The sequence below is a fragment of the Podospora pseudoanserina genome, chromosome 3 (genome assembly GCF_035222485.1).
Source record: "Podospora pseudoanserina strain CBS 124.78 chromosome 3, whole genome shotgun sequence".
Lineage (NCBI taxonomy): Eukaryota > Fungi > Ascomycota > Sordariomycetes > Sordariales > Podosporaceae > Podospora > Podospora pseudoanserina.
Window position 1 is genome coordinate 3,230,100 of NC_085922.1, and position 20,538 is coordinate 3,250,637.

A 20,538-nucleotide genomic window follows, 5' to 3' on the forward strand; every position below is an offset into this window, starting at 1 on the left:
CGCAATGCAAGCTGCAGGAACAGCCCGAGAACATAGTCAAGATAAGGAGCAATGTGAAGCTCACCCTGGTCCCATGTGGGCAGGCAGTGACTATCATGACACCGGAGCTGCATACCACGAGGCAAGGCACTGCGGGATGACGGGCATCATGTCCAACACAGCAGGTCCCCATCTGATCACCATGCATGTCGGAGGACAGAGGTACTGTGCATGTCCCACTCTTCCAAATAGGCACAAGAAGCAGGGACGGAATTGACTCGCAGCTTGCTAGGGAATTGCCATCTCGAGTATCCTGGCGCAACCGTTCACCGAGGGATGGTATTCACTCAGGGATGGTATTCATGAAGATACACTTTCGGACGAAAATCATGGACCATCACAAGCACAAAATCTCTCACGGTAAACCAAGTACAGCAACAAATCACTTCCATATCTTCATTAAAGTGCTTAGCTATGTAACTTAAAAATCACAACAAGAGGTGTTCAAATCCCATCCCTTGGTTTCCCATCCATGACCGTCCCCACCACCCATCCGTACACAACCCCCCCAATGTCTAGCATCTTTTCCACATGTTGCATGGATAGCAAACAAAAGACGAAAAGACATCAGAACAATACAGAGTTCAAAAAAAAATAATAAAAAAAAATCATGACCAAATAATTCCATTCGTTGACGTAAAAAACGTGTAGTTTCCTCTAAACCCATGTCCGTTTGCGCGCCAACTTTTGATTTGTCTAACAATGCCCAAAAACCGCTTACATCTGCACCTCAACACGGCCCTCGGCGCCTGGAGGACCAGACTGCTGGAGGGAAGGAAGAAGGTAGGTGATATCATCCCAAGGATGGCGGTAGAGGCCAGTGCGCAGTCTCTTCTGATCGAGGTAGTGGGCAATAAGACCAATGCTGCGACCAAGAACAAAGAGACCGTTGAGCACACCCATGCCGAGGTAGTCCTCGGCCTCCTCGGCGGTGAAGGCACCGCAGTTTCTGACCAGGTCCACGAAGCAGACGGCAATGCAGCCATCGACGTTGAGAATGAGGTTGTCCTTCTTGGAGGTGGTGACGGTCTCGACGGCGAGCGCATAGTCGAGAAGCTTGTGGTTGGGGAACTTGGCCTTGACGTACTCCTTGACGAGCTCCACACGCAAATCGGGGTTGTTGCGGGACTTGACACGGTGACCAATACCGGGAATGAGCTTGTTCGCCTTGCGCATGCTGTCGACGAACTCACGGGGGCTGAGGCCCTTGTCAAAGGCCTTGGTGAACTCCTCAGCGGCACCGTCAAGGGCACCGCCGAAACGAGAACCGATGGTGAGGAGACCAGAGACGAGAGCGCTGATCAGGTCCTTACCGGCACGGGTGGTGATGATGGTGTTCATGGCACCCGACACGGCGGGGCCGTGGTCAGCGGTAAGCATGAGGACCATCTCCAAGAACTTGGAGGCGTATGGTGGGAGGCGGCGGCGGAACCACAGCAGAGACATGACACCACCGATACCGATATCTTCCCTGAACACGTCTGAGATGGGCATACCAGCGTAGAGGAGTTCCTGGCCACGGTCATCGGAAATGGTGGAAATGAAGGCAGCGGGCTTGCGGATGAGACCAAGCTCCTGGGCCCACGAGTAATCGATGGGGATCTTGGGCACAACGGGCTCGGGCTGGGGCTTGATGGTGCCCTCCTTGACGAGCTTCTCGTACACCTGCCTAAGGAGAGCGGGCATGTCCTCGAAGGTCTCGGGGACGTAGAAACCGGCCTCCCTCATGCTCTCGTTCTTCATCTTGGCAGTTTCGAGCTGAGAATTGGCAAAGGCACCAGCGTGGCCGAACTGAACCTCAGTCTTGAACATGCTGGCGCAGGTACCGATAGCCCACGCGACAATGGGCTTGGTAATGATGCCCTGTTTGACGGCATCAATGACCTTGTACTCCTCGACACCACCGACCTCACCGAGGAGGACGAGGATCTTGCACCCAGGATCGGCCTGGTAACGCAAGAGGTGGTCAATGAAGGTGGTGCCGGGGTAACGATCACCACCAATGGCCACACCCTCGTAGACACCATCCGTGTTGTTGGCAATAATGTTGTTGAGCTCGTTGGACATGCCACCGGACTTGGAAACGTAGCCAACGGAACCCTTGCGGTAGAGCTTGGAAGCAACAATGTTGTCCATCATACCACCAGTGTTACCAATCTTGAAGCAGCCGGGCTTGATGCCACCGACGGTGGCAGGGCCGATAATGGTGACGCCCTTCTTCTTGGCAATGTGGGCGATCTCACGAGCACGCTGGAGGAAGCCAAACCGTCAGTCTCTCGACCAATCGCTGCTGAGACGAAAACACTTACACGCTCGGGGACACCCTCAGCAATGATGGCAATGGTCTTGATCTGGGGGTACTCCATCAGCTCCATGGTGGACTGGTAGACTGAGCGGGAGGAAGCAAAGTTGACAACGACATCAACATCGGGGTGCTTGGAAATGGCCTTGGGCACCTCCTGGTAGACCGGGAGAAGAGTCTCGCTGGTGCCCCAGTACATCTTGCTGACGAACTGGCCGCCGAATGTGTAGATGATGCCGGCGACGGAGGGGGTCGCCCGCTTGCAGATGAAGTCGAAATCGAGCATGCCCTGCACGGCGCGGGGCTGCATGCCGTAGACGAAGCATCTCGTCTTGTCGTTGAAGAGAGCGTGGGCGGGGAGAGGGCTCAGTGGCCTGCTGGGGGCAGCGAATCTGCGAATGTTGTCGTTGGCAGACAGACCGCCAGTTGGGTTGGAAGCACCATTCGCACCATTGGTGCCGTTGGAGGCAGCGGGAGACATGGTGGGTTCTGTGTCTGTCTGGCTGTGAAGATGTGGGTTCTGTTGCCGTCTTGGAACAAGAGAAAAAGAAAACAGCAAGGAGGGGAGAAGGGAGGAGGGTGAGGGTGGTGATGGTGGAAATGTAGAAGGACAGAAAAGGAGAGAAAGGAGAAAGTGATTCTCTGAAAAGATGGAGAGGAGAGGTGGGTGGTGGCCGAGGTGGGTTGGATTTTGGGTGGGAGGTTTTTTGTCGGTCCTTGTGTCCCTCTCTCGTTGACGGGAACGGGCTCTCGGGGGGGGTTTACCTGCTACTCGAGAGCTGCAGGGCGTGAGGTGGGCGAGAGCTCCGCAGTTTAGTGAAGCAGTGCCCTGGCGACAGCTAGCTTGCTGGAATCCCAAGAAATGTTGCGGGCGCTAGCTGCAGCTAATTGGACCGCCACCAGGTCAACCATCCAACAAACACCGCCAGTTTCCCCAACTCTTTTTCGCACCCCCTGGTCGCATCACGTCCGATCGCCCAGCGGACTTTCACCAATTCCAGCCAGACCTGCGCTTTTCTGACCAGCGAACTTTGACAGCGGGCGGTCGAGGGTGGACCCCGCCGTCCCTTGGCAAGGTCTGGTGCGGCCCATGTACAGGTACCTGCGCGGCCCGGAGCCACCAGAGCCACAGCATGATCCGATCTTCGCTGGCACCAAGCCCCCGACACTCTTCCAAAATGTTCTTTATCATCATCAACAATCGACCGTGCTCCCATGATGAGACAGAGAGAGATCAAAGATGGGAGGAACATATGAGACAGTCCTTCAAGGTCAAGGTCAACAGGCATGGCCTGCTGAACACGGTGCCGAGAACACTTGCCAGCGCGGGGTAACCTCCATAAGCTCTCCATAACCCACGTTCTCGAGAGATGGGATCAACTTTGATCTGACCTGGAGACGGTATGGAGACCGGGGCCCGATCGGCAACGGCGGGCGGGGACAGGAGAAGGTCGTAAAAGATCCAGCTAATTTTTACAGGCACCCACGCACCCACACACAATCATACACATTGAACCAGGCCAAGGGCCGACCGAGCCGGACGTGTACACATGGCAGGCTGATGGCAGAACACCTGTTGCTGCTGTCGTGAGGAAAGGAAAAGAAAAGAAAAGAGACACCCGTCAGACCGTCAGGCTCGAGACAGGACAGGACAAGATGTCAGCCCGGGAGCCCGTGATACAGGATGACCCCAGGAGGACGGGAGCTGCTGTTCGGGGCCGGATGATCCCCAACACCCTCCGCCTTGCGGACACCGTGATGCAGGGAATCCACAGCCGCAGACAGAGACTCAGACCTCGGCGAGATGCGCTGAGGTGAATGGAATATGGATGGCAGTTGGGGCATTGCCAGGGACGTATCGTATGCACCTTACTGCGCACACCTATTGCACGAACAGCACCTCAGATTCACGACGAGAAACCCCACTATCGTCGCAGTCAGGTAGCTCTGCGCCGCCTGCGTGCCTCCCGCAGGATCCAGAAACTCAAAACCATCGAGACTCAGTGATTTGAGGGTTGGTTCTCAAGGTGACGAGGGCGGAAAGAAAGGAGAGGGAGAGAGAGAGAGATGGAGAGACAGGACAGGATGGACAGAATGCAGGGTTCGGTCGGGTCCCCCCCCTCGACGGGGCTAGCTAGGTAGGCTTGGGAGCTGGAGGTGTCACCGAAGTATTGGTACCTCGGGTCCCTTGACCGCCCCCAGGACAATTGCCCCGCTTGGGTTCAACCCACCAACCCCAATGGTTTGGCTTGTTTTTGGCGGGCGGGACATCGGTACCTTTTTTCTGGCCCATCCCCCCCAACCCAAATCCCAAGGAAGCGACGGTCCCATTCCCTTGCGTGCCCGCCCAGAGCAACAAGTGAAAGAAGTTAGTTGCTGCTCGTTTTCCAAATCACTCTCCTTTTTTCGACATTCTCCTCCATCTCGTCCTCTCTCTCCCGGTGTCCTCATCCCTTTAACGAATTGCCCCTCGTTTGAGCACTCGCCCAGTCCACCCACTCGGGAAGAAGCTTGGTAGCTCAATCAACTTTAGGTGAGCAACCCCTCGCATTCAATGCGTTTCCCGCCTCATCATCATCATCCTCCTCCTTCACTTTCACCGGGCCACAAAGCTGACCACTGCAAACTCTCAAGAAACAGAAGACGAAAGGAACAACCACACAACTCACATCATGTCGGCGAAAAGCATTCTCGAGGCCGATGGCAAGGCCATCATCAACTACCACCTCACTCGCGCCCCTGTGATCAAGCCCAGCACTCTCCCTCCCCCTACCAAGCACAACCCCCCTCCTAGACTCGCCTCTCTTCACTTTCCCGAGGACCAGGACGTCTCTACCGTTCTTGACCAGGCTGAGGTCACATACCCGTGGCTCCTCCAGTCGGATGCCAAGTTCGTTGCGAAGCCCGATCAGCTGATCAAGCGCCGTGGAAAGAGCGGTCTTCTCGCTCTCAACAAGACATGGCCCGAGGCGAAGGCGTGGATCGCTGAGCGTGCTGGCAAGACACAGCAGGTTGAGCATGTCGAGGGTGTCCTCCGCCAATTCCTGGTCGAGCCCTTTGTGCCTCACCCCGCCAACACCGAATACTATATCAACGTAAGTGTGGCGCGTGCTGGTTGGTGTGTTTCGTAACGGAGGAATTTGGCGCTAACGAATCCCTTAGATCAACTCAGTCCGCGATGTAAGTTGGTTGTGTGCATCTCCAATTGAATGAAGCCAGGCTTGGCAAAACCCCAATCGCCAATCGGAAATCGTTGAGGGTGGTGTTGTCAACGCAGGATGCGGATGTTGAAAAATCGCATGGCAGATGAAGAAAACAAAGCCAGAATGCAAACACCGGGATTTTCTGGGGGTTTATAATCTGCAGCGATCGTTCATGCCGGTCCTGGCGTTGCGGGCCGCCTGATACAGGCTACCGAGCCGGACGAGCGGAAGGCTAAACCAGGTTATGCTGTGGATCTGGCGCCATCAAAGTCTCACTTGCACCTGTTGCTTGTGCACGCCGCTCCAACACCGATGCAACTCCAAAAAGAAACCCATAACTGACCATGATATCAGGGCGACTGGATTCTCTTCACCCACGAGGGCGGTGTTGATGTTGGTGATGTCGACGAGAAGGCCGAGAAGATCCTCATTCCCGTGGATCTCTCCGAGTTCCCCTCCAACGAGGAGATTGCCGCTACTCTCCTGAAGAAGATCCCCAAGGGTCTTCACAATGTCCTGGTTGACTTCAGTAAGTTGACAAGTTTATCTTTTTTTTTTGGGGGGACTTATCTGCCGTGCATCTGCTTACCAAGAAACCCTAGTTGTCCGTCTCTATGCCGTCTATGTTGACTGCCAGTTCACATACATGGAGATCAACCCCCTTGTGGTCATTCCCAACGAGGATGCCACCTCCGCCAGCGTTCACTTCTTGGACTTGGCTGCCAAGCTCGATCAGACTGCCGACTTCGAGTGCGGTGTGAAGTGGGCCATTGCCAGATCGCCAGCTGCTCTCGGCATCACTGCCCCATCATCAGCCAACGGTTCCGTCAACATTGATGCCGGTCCCCCAATCGAGTTCCCTGCTCCCTTCGGCCGTGAGCTCAGCAAGGAGGAGGCTTACATCGCTGAGCTTGACGCGAAGACTGGCGCATCCCTCAAGCTTACCGTCCTCAACCCCAACGGCAGAATCTGGACTCTGGTCGCTGGTGGTGGTGCTTCCGTCGTCTACGCCGATGCCATTGCCTCTGCTGGTTTCGCCGACGAGCTTGCCAACTATGGTGAGTACTCTGGTGCTCCCACCGAGTCCCAGACCTACCACTATGCCCGCACTGTCCTCGACCTTATGCTCCGTGCGCCATTGAGCGACAAGGGCAAGGTCCTGTTCATCGGTGGTGGTATTGCCAACTTCACCAACGTTGCCTCCACCTTCAAGGGTGTGATCAAGGCCCTCAGAGAGTACGCCAAGGCTCTCAACGAGCACAACGTCCAGATCTGGGTCCGTCGTGCCGGCCCCAACTACCAGGAGGGTCTCAAGAACATGAAGGCCGCGACACAAGAACTCGGCCTCCAGGCCAAGATCTTCGGCCCCGAGATGCACGTCAGCGGTATCGTGCCCCTTGCCCTCATCCCCGGCAAGTGGGAGGCTGCCGGTATCGAGGAGTTCAAGGCTTAAATGTTTCAGTATGAACGTCATGATAAAAAATTCATTTTGAGGACCTAGATAGCACCCTTCCATGTCTATCCAGTCTCTTCTCTGCCGTGTTCTTCTGTTTTCTTTTTTTGTAATTGGGGCGCATCTTTCATGCCGGGTGGGCGGGAAGGAGGGGAGAACGGATAAGAATGGAAAGGGAAACGGTTCTGTTTATTTGTCACAAACCCCTTTGTTTAGAAAGTATAATAAAACGAGGAAGCGCTATGTAGTGTAGCTAGTTGCTGCTGTTTTTGTTTTGGGATCTTTCTGTTGTTTGGCTGGCAAGCTAGATGGAGCGGAAAAGTTGAAATACGTACGCTTCCTAGTGTTTGTTTGGTTTGCTTTGCTGTGGTGTTTGATTTGGTCATTGATCCATAGTTTGCGAGGCATTGAATAGTTAGATTTGGTTCTCATATTTGAAACCAAGATTCCCTGAGGCTTGAATGTGAAAGATGTTGTCGAGTGCCAGACTAATGCCTAGGTTTTATAAATTCAAGGGAACCGAGAATGTTTGGATGGGCCCAAGGTCAGCCAAAAGTGTCTCTCCTTGTTCTCTGAACCATGTGAATACACACCTTTTGCACCCACGACCCCATATCAGGGTCTCAATAAGAGAACTGTAAATAAACAAGGTTAGGTTGAAAACGTAAGATATGATTCAGGCACACCACAACAAAAGACAGGGCAGTGAGCATGACAGCCAAGTAGGGGGTACGGTACACATGATATACATTCTTTCTTCCTCTTCTTCTACTCTAAACCAACACGGCTCGTTACCAGAATCATCATCTTTAAAATCTCCCCAGGCAATTTTAACTTGCTTTTGTGCAACCTCCATTTCCAACCGCCGCCACCATCAGAAATATCGACAAAATCCCCCTTCATACAACAGAAAACCAACCACTCCACCACAACTTGCAGAAAAGAAATATATACAACAAACCACCCTCATCCAACCCCTCTATCAACCAGGCTCCACGCTTCAAAAAGAAAACAACGGCGCAAAACAGGGGTATCATACGGTGTGTGCTCCCATCGTTTTTTTTTTTCAACTTGTGTTTTGTGCCAGAGAGAAGAAAAGAAAAAACACACCAAGCATTAGATACAAACAACTTCCTGCTCCTCCTCCTCCTCCTCCTCTAAAAAAACCAACTATACCACACACACACACACACACACACACACAACAGGTATCATCATAGCCGACCAAAAGTTTCCACCAAAAAAAAAGCCAAACAAACATGATGACAGGTTAAATCCACTTTAGAAAGCAGCAACCAAAGCAGCAACACCCATCACGAGAGCCAAGACACCGCCACTGACCCCATGGCCAGCAGCGCTGTTCTCCTTGTCATCACCATTACCACCGTTGGTGCTGCCCTGCGAGCCGGAAGATCCAGAAGACCCAGACCCAGCGCTGAGGTTAGCAGTGTTGGAACCGGGGGCTGTTATTATCTCACATGTCAGCGAACAAAACTCAAGACAAGGTTTGGAGACGGGGAAAGAAAAAGGAAACCCACCATTAACCTCATCATCCGCCAAAGGCTTAACAGCCAAATCCTTAATCACCGTCCCGTCCGCGTTCCGAACCTCATACTTGACCTTCCAGTCCTTGATCTCCACCAGCTTCCCCGCCTTCGGCTTGTTCTCAATCCCATTGTCAATCATCTCCTTCGCCCCCGGAGGCAGCACCGGCAGTGTAAAGTTGTTCTGGAACCCATCAACCGTGATCAGTTTCGGACTGCAGCTCACCGGCTTAGGCGTGCTGCCCTTTGGCTTCAAGCTCTGCAGCTTCTTAAAGTCAAGCTTCGCATACTGATCCCGGAGAGAGTAGAAATCGCTCATCAGGGTAGCCGGGCCCTCCTCGGTCATGTTGACAAGGCCGTAGTTGTTAGGCTCCTGGGTGTACTCGTACACGATACCGCCGGCAAAAACGTCGTACATGTCCGGGCCGTAAATGCTGCCGATCTCGGTGAAGATGCGAGGGGAGGGGGTGTTGCACCCAAACTCGGAAAAGAAGATGGGCACGGGGGTGTTTTCAAAGCCCTCCACCAGCTTGTCAAACGACGACTCCGTAAAGGACGAGTCGCCGCACCAAGAGTACGAGTTGAGCGCAAAGAGGTCGCCCATCGACATGTCGTCCTTGTCGCCCTGAAGCGAGCAGGTAAAGTAGTTGAACGAATCCCACAGAACCTCGCGCACATCAGCGGCAGAGTAACCCACGGGGATCTTGCGGTCAGACCAGTTCTTGATGTAATTCTTCAAGTCGCGAGTGACCGCACGGACGTAGGAAGGAACAAACTCGGTCGTCTCCTCCTTGTCAATGACCTCGTTTCCGGAGAAGAAAGCCAAGGTGTTGGGGTAGTCCTTGAAGGCCTCGACGACGGCGAAGGTGCGGTTGAGGTACGAGGCGTAGTACGACTTGTAGACCTCAAACGAGGTCAGGGCCTCGCCCGGCATGGGGGAGTTGACGTCGAGGAGCATGTACATCCCCGCGGCGTTGAAGATGGAGACGCACTCGTCGTGGTTGAGGTCGGGGTTGAGGTTGTAGACCCGGATGGCGTTGACGCCGAGGATCTGGAGGAGGGCGGCGTCGCGCATGCAGACGTCCGGGTCCGAGAGGGGGTCGCGCTTCTTCTTGGGGTCGTATCCCGCCGAGCCGCCGGGCTGGTAGGCCATGCCGACGATTTGGAAGCGGTTGCCGGTTTTGGGGTTGACGAAGTCCTGGCCCTTTACCTCGAGGGGCTGGAGGGCGGCGACGGCGGTGGCGCCGAGCGCCAGGAGCGCGGATTGCATCTGTTGCGAGAGGTCAGCATGGCGGCTTCGGCGAGAGACGGTAGGCAGACAGAGAGACGCACAAGCATGGTTGCGGGGGCTTTAGCAACTATTACTGAGACAGGTTGGGTTTGAAAGGTTGAAACTCGGAAAAGTTGGAATGTGGTGGTTAGAAAACTTGGTTGTTGGGGTTTTGTCTGCGCGCGCGTGGAGCGAGTACGAGCAAAACAAGATGCTCAAAGTAAATAGTGGTTCAAAATGTTGTGTCAAAGGAGTGACTAGAATGACAGGAAGGCCCGTTCCTGCCAGTTGGTATGCAAGATGGTTTTGACCTGAAGAGGCTGGCTTGGTTCCCAACAACGGAAACACGAGATGGTGGCTCAGGAGGAGAAGCAGGTCGCAGAAAACAACACGGGGAAGGGGCAACATCTTGAAGGAAAGCCAGCCCCCGGTGATGCGAGCCAGGTTGGGCCTAGCGGCACAAGATGGCAGCCCCCACAGGTACCACAGCTTCAGGGGGGGTTGACTTTCACTTCATTGGCTGTTCACCGCCTGTCCTGGAGCCGCTCAGGGGTTCTTGTGCTGGAGCTAGGCCTCTTTTTTGTCGAGATTGAGTTATTACGGGTTCAATTTATGCTCTACCTAGGCCGTAATGTCGATGGCTCTCCGCAATGAAAAATGACTGTGACCTGACTGTGCACCACCTGCTCGTATCGAGAGAGCAAAGTCGGTGAGCGGCACAAACCGAGAACAGATCTTCAGGGTCCCCCGTTTAACCTTTTCTTACCCCTCGTCCGAAGGAACACATCATGAAGTCAGAATGCGGCACCTGGAGAAGTTGACGCCGGCCAAGCAATTGTGCAGATCGTTTTTCTTTTGATATCAAAACCGTTGGGACAGAAGCCGTTTCTCTCGACACGTTGCGAATCTCCACTTGCCGAGCGTTTCACTTGGTCTTGGAGCGGCGTCTCAGAATGAAGCGGCAGCAGGGTGCTGATTGGCTTGTCTTTGCTTCGAGAAGATCGCCTTGTGAGCTTTTGTCCATCGCCGGTCGTGATCTCAGTTATCAATTCAAGATGAGTTGATGAGATGAGATGAGATGAGAGGAACACAGCCAGTTTGCCGTGGTTTGGCACGGGCCCGTGAGCTGAGCTCAGTCTTTGACCTCGTGGCGGATGACAAAGCAGGCCTGACAAACGGGTTTCTAGAATCGTCATCGAAGCTTTGCTAGTGATGCCTATCAATTGAGCGATGGATCTCACTCACAGCTCACAACAATATATTCCTTACTATCCTCCGCATCACATTTGACTCAGTTGAAATGTATTAGTGAACTTTGACTTCTACAACATCAGCGACAACTTCGTCAGGTCTAACACTTCGGCATCTTGTTTAAGACACCAACGTTGTAACATTTTGAGCCTCATCTCACATATCACAACCTTCTTGAGCCTCACACACGTCATCAGGCTTCATCATGGAAACCAGCGACACACAACCACATATTGATCAGCATGCCAACGAGCTCGAACCATCATCAACAGACTCCCCCGCAGTCGAAATCACCATCAAATTCCCACCAGAACAACACAACCAAACATGGACCTTTGAGTCCCAAGACACCTTCGCCCACCTCGTCCAAGCCCTCGGCCTAGAATTCCCCGAATATGACTGGTAGCTTGCCCAACCCCCTTTCATCCCCCCCTTACAACCCCATACTAACACCCCCCCTTAGGGCCAAAAGCAAAGCCCTCCTCGAGAAGCGTCCACCCACCCTCAAAAAAGGCATGCTAACCCCCTCCACCGACCCTGACCTCCCCCTATCAACCCTCCACACAACTACCCTCCGCTTCCTCGCCCCCAAATCCACCACTCTCGATTCCCTAAAGACGGCAGCAACAGAAGCAGCAACCCTCCAAGCCCGCCGCGCCCTCGCCCGCTCCCGCCTCGCCCGCCTGCCCCCCTCCCAAAAGAAAACCGCCCTCTCTGACGCCACCTTCACATTCCACACCCTCTCCGCCCTCCCTCACCTGCCCAACTCCCAGAAATCACTCTCTTTTCTTCAACGTCTGAAAGAGGACCCCGGGATTGTCCACGTGATGAAGAAACACGAGTACTCTGTCGGTTTGTTGACAGAAATGGACCCGATAGCCAACACGTCGGCTAGCGAAGGGGGCGTGACGAGGATACTGGGGCTGAACAGGAACAAGGGGGAGGTTATTGAACTGAGGTTGAGGACGGACAGGTATGATGGGTGGAGGGATTACAGGGGGGTGAGGAAGACGCTTTGTCATGAGCTGGCGCATAATGTTTATGGGGAGCATGATGGGGATTTTTGGAGGTTGTGTAGACAGATTGAGAGGGAGGTTGAGGGGGCGGATTGGAGGAAGAGCGGGAGGACTGTGGGGGAGGGGGAGTTTGCTCCTGCGAGGGGTGGGGAAGGGGAGGGGGAGGGAGAGATGATGGATCATGGGGGGTGGGAGGGGGGGACGTATGTACTCGGTGGTGGCGGTGGGTGGCCGGACGGGAGTGGGAGGGGTTTGGCTGCTAGGGAGATAAGGGCTAGGGCGGCGGAGGCGAGGTGGGCTGGGTTGGAGAGGGCTACGAGGGAGAAGGAAGGGGAGGGGGAGGGGGAGGGGAGGGGAGATGGGGGTGGGGAGAGTTGAGGGGTTGGTTTCTGAGCATGGTTTCATGAGGTTGATGTTTGTGGATTTGGTTGGGTTTTGGAGATGTTCAGTTGACTGTCTACGGCAGCCGATCCATGATATATCAAAGAATGTTTCAGACGACAAAGCTACTGTTCACCAAAGCCCCTCTTGCTATGACTTCACCATAATCGAAGTAATGTTTGTCTGTTTTTGATGTTGCTTCAAGCAAGCTATAAATGGATACCGGCCACGTGGGGTCGGTATTGAATGTGATCCATTCCCATCTTTGTCCTTGGGATATCGGCTGATCCCGCAGTTATCGTCAGATACAGTTATCCACCCGGGTTCTTTCCATATCAGTTCACTACAACGCGAAAGAGAAGAAGCAAAAGAAAGAAACAAAACAACAACTTTAGCTGCGGTTACACAGATGCGAGGAAGAAAACCCCAAATCTCCTCCGTCGAAACCTATTGATGGCTCAACCCCAGTCAAGTCAAATGGAGAAAACATCGCTAACGTACACATAGCATCAGGGAAGCCTACAGCCTTCCCGCCTTTGTCCGGATATCTCTCCCTCCTGTCAAAGTGGGAGGAGAGCAAGACCGTCGACCCCCTCGACAAAGCAAGCTTGCCACAGTTCCATTAACGAGTCTCACCTCCCACCGCGCGAGCGGGCGGGCGGGCAGACAAGAATCAAGCCCTGTCTCGAGCTGGAGACACAGACAGCCGTTGGCTATCAGACCAGGGGTTGGAAGAGAGCGAGAGATCAGTCGGATCGGTCGACGTTCTCGTCCCTTTTCTCGGCTACCTAGCACAGTAGGAGCTGACCCGGCATCTTCTCTTTGGTGCAGAACAACCACACTGCATGCATCGTCTTCTCTGCCCGGTTCAGAACAGTCCGCAGCCCAACATCTTATCTTCAATTCAACCGACCCTCTAGAGGGATGGAGAGGTAGGTAGGTAGGTAGGTAGGTGACGAGCAGCAGCAGCAGCAGTGCTTCCGAACGAGGGAGGGAGGGCTCAACAGACACACTCTTTTTTTGTCCTGGGAGTGAGACAGGTTTTGACCCGCTAGACAAGGTCGCAAGTCTTTTTGTGGATTGACCAAGTCCCATCCAACATTTCAACACTCGGACAAAGAAATATCATGTTTTCTTGACCAAATTCTTGACCAAACGGTAAAGCGGCACCCCTGGCTTGGTTGAGAGGTTGCTTGAGTATTCTTGCGCCTGAAACTGTACAACATACGGATTATCGTAAACGCTTTGCTCGGTTCTCATCTCAAACTAGCCTTTCGACTTCATCTCTACATCTATTCATCTTTGAAGACCTGGAAGAAATTGAATCTTACGAGATAAAAGTCAGTAAGCAATTAAGTAATCTGCCACTCAACAACCCCCCGCCCCCCCATGACACTTCAAACCACCCCTCACACAGTTATCACCTGAATCACCACCATATTGACTCAAAATATATCATTTCAACCATCTCCCCCCTTCTTCATAACTATCCAGCTACGCATACTCAAACAAACTCATCCGCTTCCACTCCAAGAAAAATACCTCACACCAAAACAGCACAATGCAAGTAATCAGCTATATATACAAATACCACCACCCCAAGAACAAACCCTGATATCACTCAGCTGTAGAAATCTCCATCTCCTACCCACCAAAATCCTCCCCAATCCAGCATCCAGAAACGCCTTGTTATGGAAAGTGTTTATTTTTTCCATTCCATTGTAATCCCCTCTCCCGGCCTCTAGGTTGTGAAAAAGGATAGGCCACCTCCCACCAAGAGTATCTCCAACAAAAGAATGCCTTGCAATCAGCAACGCCCCGAATAATGATGATCAACTCAAGAAAAAGTCCAGCAGTCCAGTAAAAAAGAAAAAAAAGCGACAAAGAAAACATGATTCTCGGTAAGACAATGCATGAAGCAAAAATGATATATGCCAGAAACGCAACCGAAAAAAGAAAAAAAAATGCAAAAGGGTATCTCGCCGCCACGTCCTCCACCATTCCCATATGCCACCGGTCTCAGGCAGACCCAGGCTCCTCACAAAGCACAGCATCCGTAAACGTCCCCCCCCTGCTCCCCTCCGAACTCGACGAGCCTTGCCCAGAGGTCCTCGGCCTGTCCCTAACAAGAGAATCCTTCTCCTCCTCGCTGAGCCGCAGTCGAAGCTTCTCGTCCAGCATGCTGACCAATCGCTCACTATACTGGTCCAGTAGGCCGCTCAGCATCGACTCGCTGACTGGCTTGTGCTCGTCCGGCTCGCGGCTGCTCCTACTCCTGATCGCCCGTTCCCCGAGCGCCGCCGCCGTAAGCCGGAGTTCGGCGTCGAGTTCAGAGAGAACATCGCTGTTGATGGAATCGCTCGAGTTTAGTTTCTTGCGGTAGGCCCGTAGTTGACGGCAGGTTTGCTCGGTGGCCATGCTGAGGCTGCCAAAGCCATACCCGCTCCGCATATTTTGGTTGGACTTCTTCTTGGACTTAATGCTCGCCGTCGGCGTCATGTTCAAGGCCGGGAGAGATGGTCGGCGAAACATCCGCGCCCTGTTCTTGGGACTATCGGGTGGTGGAGGAGGGCTATCTGATCTGCTGCCCCCTGAAGAGGCTCGCCGAGAGGGAGTCTCTTCTGCTACCCCGCTCCCCGGGCTGAGTTGTTGCTTTTCGGTGTTGGGCGTCCTCGCCGTGTTTGTCGTCACATGGAACTTACTAGCCCGCCGATGTGAAGCACGGGGCGGTGATCTACGCCCGCCAGGGGACGTTGTTGGCCGTTGAAACTCGGCTAATTCTGCTTTCGAGAGAACCTTTCGTAACGGTGGTCTGGTGGATGTCGAGATGTTCTTGTCGGGTGACGGATCGCGAGTTCGTGACCCGCCAGCGACGGGATCTTGAAAGTCAAGCGTCCAGATCATTATGGTACCATCCTCGCCCACACTGACGACTCTCTTTCCACCTTCATCACCGTCGATCAAAACGACACCATTGATAGCCTCGGTGTGGCCCCATTCGCGGTCCAAAAACAACCCAGACTGAGCGTCGTATATCCGCACCGATTTGTCCGTGTTGGAGATACCCAGCAAGAACGACAGGTCACCATTTCCAAGCTGGCCAAATGTGAGTGATTCCAAAACAACAGATTCCAGTCCCGCCTCATCGTTGCACTTGAAAGACCCAAGCAGCCGCCCAGTTGTGAAATCATAATGGCAGACCGAGCGGTCCAGCAAAGCGACATAGATCGCCTTCTCATCAGGTGTCACCGTCATGGATGACGGAGAAGCCTTTAGCGAAACGACCTTGGAGGGTATCGCGGCCATAGCATCCGGCTCGTTCTCCTTGGTGACCAAATCGTGTATCTGAATCGTTCGATCCAGGGAGCACGTCATGAGCTTATCCTCAGTAGGGATGAGCACTTGCACAACCTTGGCAGTGAACTCCAGTGTCTGGAAATGCTCAAAAGCACCTGTCGCCAACCGTTGAAACAGTTGGACTGTTCGGTCTCTGCCGCAGGAAGCGATGAGGGTTCTCGACTGGCCCTCGTGAATCGTGATATCCTGGCAGTCTGACGAATGAGCCTTGGTCTCCATCACGCACCCTCCTGTCGAAGAGTCCACGATCCGAAGAACACCCAGCTTGTCGCCAGCAACGAAGAGGCTGCCGTCACCTGTGGCTCTCACCACAACAACTTGATTGACCTCGACCTCGTTGCCCATGTCGAGTTGTTCAATGGGAACATCAAAGGCTGATTTGATCATGCCGTCCAGGTCCCAGATATTCACTCGCCCGAAGCCGGCCCACGTGAAGAAAGCGGCACCGAGTTTATTCGACGCAGAGAGCCGCTGGGTGCCAACGATAGGGTCACCCGGGCCTGGTATAGGGATGCGTTTTGTGTCGTCTGGGGTAGTCCCAGGCATGTAATCCGGACCCCAAACATCAATCGACTGCTTGCTGTTGACCGTCACCAGGTTTTCAGCCAAGAACCCCATGGCCGCGAGGCCTTCGGAGGTCTGTGAGCTCCGAAGTGTTGGGTCTGGCGTGCCACTGAGGATTCCCTCGAGACTCACGAGGGCGAAATCGCCGTCCTCTTTGCCGCCCACATATACGCTCCCGTTTCGGCTGGAGATGCAGCCAATGGTGAAGCCAAGGTCCAGCACCTTGACCAGTTTCATTTGTTTATTCGTGTCGTCCAACAGGCACACGTGGCCCGTTTCCGAGCAGACAATGGCTTTCTCGTCGCTGATGGCGATTGCGCAGACGAATGTTTCGTCCAGCATGGTGCCCAGAAGGATGTTTCTTCCAGAAAGGGGTTTTTGGGCTTGCTGAGCGGCGGCCTGAGCAGCTTGCTCTCCGCCAAACCTAGGCTTCACCGGGGTGGCTATTGAGCCTTCATCCACCCTCCAAACTTTCACGTGACGGACGCCCAGCGTAATCAGGTTGCTGCCCATCCAAAACAAGCCCTTCACCTGAGCGGTACACCGATTTTGTTGAAACAGCTTTGCCGCACCTGTGCGGGGATCGATTTTCCATAGGTAAAGAAACCCATCGTTGGCAGCACCTAAGGAGGCCAGAAATTTGGTGTCTGGGGACCATGCCACGGCGTTGACACCAAACGTGTGTTCGCTAATCGAGACCAGTGGCGTGTCCGAGGAAACGTCCTGGAGGTTGAATATGAGCACCCGCGGAGCATAGCCCGTCTCGCCCACGGCGAGATATCTTCCATCTCTACTGAGGGCCAGACAGGTGGCTGCCTTGATGCGCTCTCGACTCGTCCAGGTTTTGGAGCTTGGTGCGTCCAGCCAGTCTGAGCCGCCATATGAACCCTCTCGCGGGGAGGGCGCCGCTCGGTTCCTACTATCGTTTGCTTTTGGGGTGCTGTTCAGTGTAGAAGATGAATTCGAGACCGGAGACACGGAAAATACGGGCACAGCAGAGGGTCTGGCCCGGTAGAATCGTTGAGAATAATGCTCGCCAGACACATCCACCACCACCACGGCGCCGCCAGCAATATAGGCGAACGATGAGTGGACGGTATCAAATCCGGTCGGGGAGCTGCAGGTTGTACCTATCACACGTCGGAGAGACAGGCCGGGTTCGCAAAAGCCGCGGGGTCGGATGGGAGAACGCGAGGCTCGGGAAAGATATGGAGAGTTGTTGGGCGTAAGCTTAAGCCGGTTGGAGGGAGTGGATGCCATCGCTCATAGCCATGTGCTGGATCGACTTGGCCTACGACGATGGACCGAGTCGGGGTGAAAAGAACCAGAGACGAACGGGGGACCAGGGACGTCTGACTAAGGAGTAAGAAACATCTGCACGGGTCGGGAGGTTTGGGTGAGTGTAACGTGTTGGGAAACAGCGGAGGCTGGGTGACTTTGAAGGTGACTGGAGCGGGCAGCAGTTGGGCAGTTGCGAGGCGGCGGTTGAGGCTGAAGTCGAGAGCAGGCGGGAGCTGTCCTAAACGAGTGATGACAGAATGGCGGGCCTATCTTCGGATACACGTAGAAAGCTGCAGAGGCGTCCGAGTTGACCTTGGTCAGAAAGCATGTTTGGAGATAGGCGCAGTGCTTTGCAGGCAGGAGAGGAGACGAGATCGGATGGCGGTCGGGAGAGGAGAGAGCTTACAGTGACATTGACCGGCGGTGCAACGAGACAAAGTCAATTGTCTCGGGCAGGTGTCGTCGGTCAGGGCGACGGCACAACGCTCAGCATTTGCTTTTGGTGACTTTCAAAGATGTCGAGGGGAAAAAATCACCCACCATTGGGCACCCGAAATGCATCTGGATCTCTTCTCAACTGGGCTCTTCCCACAGGGCAAGCCTTTCCTCTGTTGAGCGAAGCACCCACCATTTGTTTACAGGGGTGCAGGGGAGGGCTGGTGGTGGGCAGGGGTTTGATGTGGCCCGTGCTCCGCTACCTTGTTTTTTAGCGCTGTTGTTGCCCGGCATGTCAATTGGTCAATTGGGCTAGCCCTTTCCGAATCGGGCTGAATTTCTGAGCTCCCCGCCAATCACAGGAATGTACCGGTAGCCGGGGGTGACCCCACTCCCGTCGTGCCATTTCTCTTTTCTTTTCTCCGCGAGGACAAGAGCCGTTCCTTTTTGGCAAGGCGATCATGCAATGTTACCTGGCTACGAAGTATTGGTGCTAGCACTGGCGCTGGCAGCGGCAGAGTGATGTGTCTGTCCGACATCGCCTAACCCTCAAGATTGTGCAACAATTGTCCATCTTAAACCTTGAATGAGCCCCCCCACGATGTCAATCACTGACGAGCCAGCTTGGCCGTGTCAAAGGCCACGGGACCGGGGCGTCGGTGACAGCCCGCGGCACTGCATTAGCGCTTGTGCTGGCGAGCCATGAGGCGAGATGAGATGGCTTGTGCTGATCTGAATGTCCGGGGTAAAAAGGGCTTTCTTGGCTTCCTTATCATCTCAGCACCACAGAGAGATACGTTATCGGGTTATATACAGCGTTGTACAGTTTGGGTCCTCCATGGCCACATCTCACTCAGCCCAAGAAACCCCCCATCTTCTTCCTACCCCGATTCCACTTGGGATCGCGTACCACACCCTCGGCACGCCACTTCACAGGCGGTTTCTTTCCAAGCTCAGCCCATTGAGCCCAAACCCGTTTGCCACGGTTAAACCATCTCCCCTGTCGCTCCTCCTCCTCCTCGGCGTCCGGTGTCCATCTCGACTTGAGAATTCTGCGGATAGCCTCCGGGGATACCTCGAACTTCTTGGCGAGCGTGGCGGTGTTGTACTGCTCAGGGAACTGCTTGTGCAAGGCCCGAATACCAGCAAGAGCGTCTGGCGACAGCTTCTTGCGCGGCATCCAGCCCTCTGGAAACTTTGCCTTGAGCGCCTCTTTCTGAATCTGCCACTCTTCCTTGCCCGCAGCCTCGGCCTCGGCCTCGGCCTCAGCCTTCCTTTTCGCCTCTTCGAATTCCTGCCGCCTCCTTTCCTTTCGTGCCAACTTGAGCTCGGCCTTCCTTGCCAGCCTTTCGGCACGAGCAGCCTCAAGTTTCAGAGCCATCGGGTTCGTTCGCTCCCGTTCTTCACGCTCCCGTTCTTCACGCTCCCGTTCTTCACGCTCCCGTTCTTCACGCTCCCGTTCTTCACGCTCCTTCTTCTCCTTCAAGGCCTTCTGTAGCTCGACCTTGCCCATCGTCACTTCTCCCGACTCCATCATTTCCAGCTTCTTTCGCCGTCTCTCCTCCCTTTCCTTCTTTAGCTTCTGGATCTTGTACTTTTTGGACTCCTTCTTTGGCGCACATTTTTCTGGCCTGTCGCGTTTTGGCCTCTTGCTTTTTGGCTTATCCTCCTTTTCGGCAGGCTGGGTGTCGGGTTCTCTTTCAACAGTGGTTTGGTCCTGTACTGGTCGGTCGCTGGATGGCACCTCGTCTTGATCCTTTGCTGGTAATTCACTAGACGGCGCCTCGTCATTTTCCTCCCCAACAACCATTGTGGTGTCGTGTTCCGCATCTGCCACTGCGCTGGCCTCTTCCCCCCCCTCCGGCTTCATTGCGGCAGCTTGCTGCGCCTTCTTCAACTTTTTTCTAGCCCATTTTCCCAGAGGTTTTGGCTGAACCTCGCCAGAGTCTTGTGGGCTGGCCGATTCATTCTGTGTTGGTGTTTGAGCGTTTATCGTCACCTCTGTCGGTTCAAAAGGTGCATCGTGGGTGTTTTCGAAGACAATCTTGGGAGGACTTGGTTCCTGGTGCGCGGGGAGCCCTTCTGGCGGTGGCCAGGCACCCTCTTCTCTCCCCTCAGGGCATGATGTGTGAAGTAACCTGTCTCGTGTGCTACCGAGAGCAATTGTGCGTTGTAACGTGGATAATCGAGTCAGTGTCGAGTGGTAGCGAGGAATGCGATATGCGCTCGTTGGTGGCGGGAAGTGGATTTGGCTGATGTTTCTGACAAATATTCGCAGGGCGGCCGTGCGGCAACAGCTATTCATGGTGAAGTCGGGTATGAATTGGCTGTGTGGTTGTTGGCTGTTGTTGACTTTCGATGTTGGACTCGGCCTGTCCAAAAAATTTCCAGGGACGCAAAGGGTTCGCGACGGGCTTAGCGGCACCGTTGCTATCGGTATCG

At 54.1% G+C, this 20,538-nt stretch overlaps 6 protein-coding genes across 6 annotated transcripts; 2 read left to right on the forward strand and 4 right to left on the reverse strand.

Moving 5' to 3' along the window:
• Nucleotides 1-393: 393 nt before the first annotated feature.
• On the reverse strand, nucleotides 394-3,957 carry acl1 (ATP citrate lyase subunit 1). The gene is made up of 2 exons (XM_062946041.1): nucleotides 2,349-3,957; nucleotides 394-2,289 (listed from the first exon to the last, which is right to left on the reverse strand). Exons 1-2 carry the CDS (start codon nucleotides 2,820-2,822, stop codon nucleotides 757-759), a joined length of 2,007 nt encoding a protein of 668 aa, XP_062802088.1. The 5' UTR covers nucleotides 2,823-3,957; the 3' UTR covers nucleotides 394-756.
• Nucleotides 3,222-7,480, forward strand: acl2 (beta subunit of ATP citrate lyase). The gene is made up of 5 exons (XM_062946042.1): nucleotides 3,222-4,874; nucleotides 4,976-5,436; nucleotides 5,504-5,521; nucleotides 5,899-6,073; nucleotides 6,147-7,480. Exons 2-5 carry the CDS (start codon nucleotides 5,014-5,016, stop codon nucleotides 6,995-6,997), a joined length of 1,467 nt encoding a protein of 488 aa, XP_062802089.1. The 5' UTR covers nucleotides 3,222-4,874; nucleotides 4,976-5,013; the 3' UTR covers nucleotides 6,998-7,480.
• A 216-nt stretch (nucleotides 7,481-7,696) lies between these two features.
• On the forward strand, nucleotides 7,697-12,456 carry QC764_309315 (uncharacterized protein; the record flags this gene model as incomplete). Its single annotated transcript, XM_062946044.1, has 2 exons — nucleotides 7,697-11,464; nucleotides 11,526-12,456. The coding sequence occupies exons 1-2, from the start codon at nucleotides 11,268-11,270 to the stop codon at nucleotides 12,454-12,456; spliced, it is 1,128 nt and encodes a 375-aa protein (XP_062802090.1). The 5' UTR covers nucleotides 7,697-11,267.
• On the reverse strand, nucleotides 7,724-10,909 carry GAS4 (Glycolipid anchored surface protein 4 precursor). Its single transcript, XM_062946043.1, has 3 exons — nucleotides 9,874-10,909; nucleotides 8,536-9,811; nucleotides 7,724-8,460 (listed from the first exon to the last, which is right to left on the reverse strand). Exons 1-3 carry the CDS (start codon nucleotides 9,877-9,879, stop codon nucleotides 8,279-8,281), a joined length of 1,464 nt encoding a protein of 487 aa, XP_062802091.1. The 5' UTR covers nucleotides 9,880-10,909; the 3' UTR covers nucleotides 7,724-8,278.
• A 2,022-nt stretch (nucleotides 12,457-14,478) lies between the features above and the next one.
• Nucleotides 14,479-17,640, reverse strand: QC764_309320 (uncharacterized protein; the record flags this gene model as incomplete). The annotated part of the gene is made up of 1 exon (XM_062946045.1): nucleotides 14,479-17,640. The coding sequence occupies one exon, from the start codon at nucleotides 17,638-17,640 to the stop codon at nucleotides 14,479-14,481; it is 3,162 nt and encodes a 1,053-aa protein (XP_062802092.1).
• Nucleotides 17,641-18,949: 1,309 nt separating this feature from the next.
• On the reverse strand, nucleotides 18,950-20,401 carry RRG9 (Required for respiratory growth protein 9 mitochondrial; the record flags this gene model as incomplete). The annotated part of the gene is made up of 2 exons (XM_062946046.1): nucleotides 18,950-19,507; nucleotides 19,568-20,401. 2 exons carry the CDS (start codon nucleotides 20,399-20,401, stop codon nucleotides 18,950-18,952), a joined length of 1,392 nt encoding a protein of 463 aa, XP_062802093.1.
• Nucleotides 20,402-20,538: the final 137 nt, after the last annotated feature.

What these genes read in the sequence shown, in the direction of transcription:
- acl1 (XM_062946041.1), bottom strand. Translation starts at nt 2,822, where the DNA reads ATGTCTCCCGCTGCCTCCAACGGCACCAATGGTGCGAATGGTGCTTCC. An exon ending in CTGAGGGTGTCCCCGAGCGT is followed by an intron (nt 2,290 to 2,348) that starts GTAAGTGTTTTC and finishes GGCTTCCTCCAG; the next exon opens with CGTGCTCGTGAGATCGCCCA.
- acl2 (XM_062946042.1), top strand. Translation starts at nt 5,014, where the DNA reads ATGTCGGCGAAAAGCATTCTCGAGGCCGATGGCAAGGCCATCATCAAC. An exon ending in CAATGTCCTGGTTGACTTCA is followed by an intron (nt 6,074 to 6,146) that starts GTAAGTTGACAA and finishes AAGAAACCCTAG; the next exon opens with TTGTCCGTCTCTATGCCGTC.
- GAS4 (XM_062946043.1), bottom strand. An exon ending in GGCGGATGATGAGGTTAATG is followed by an intron (nt 8,461 to 8,535) that starts GTGGGTTTCCTT and finishes AGATAATAACAG; the next exon opens with CCCCCGGTTCCAACACTGCT.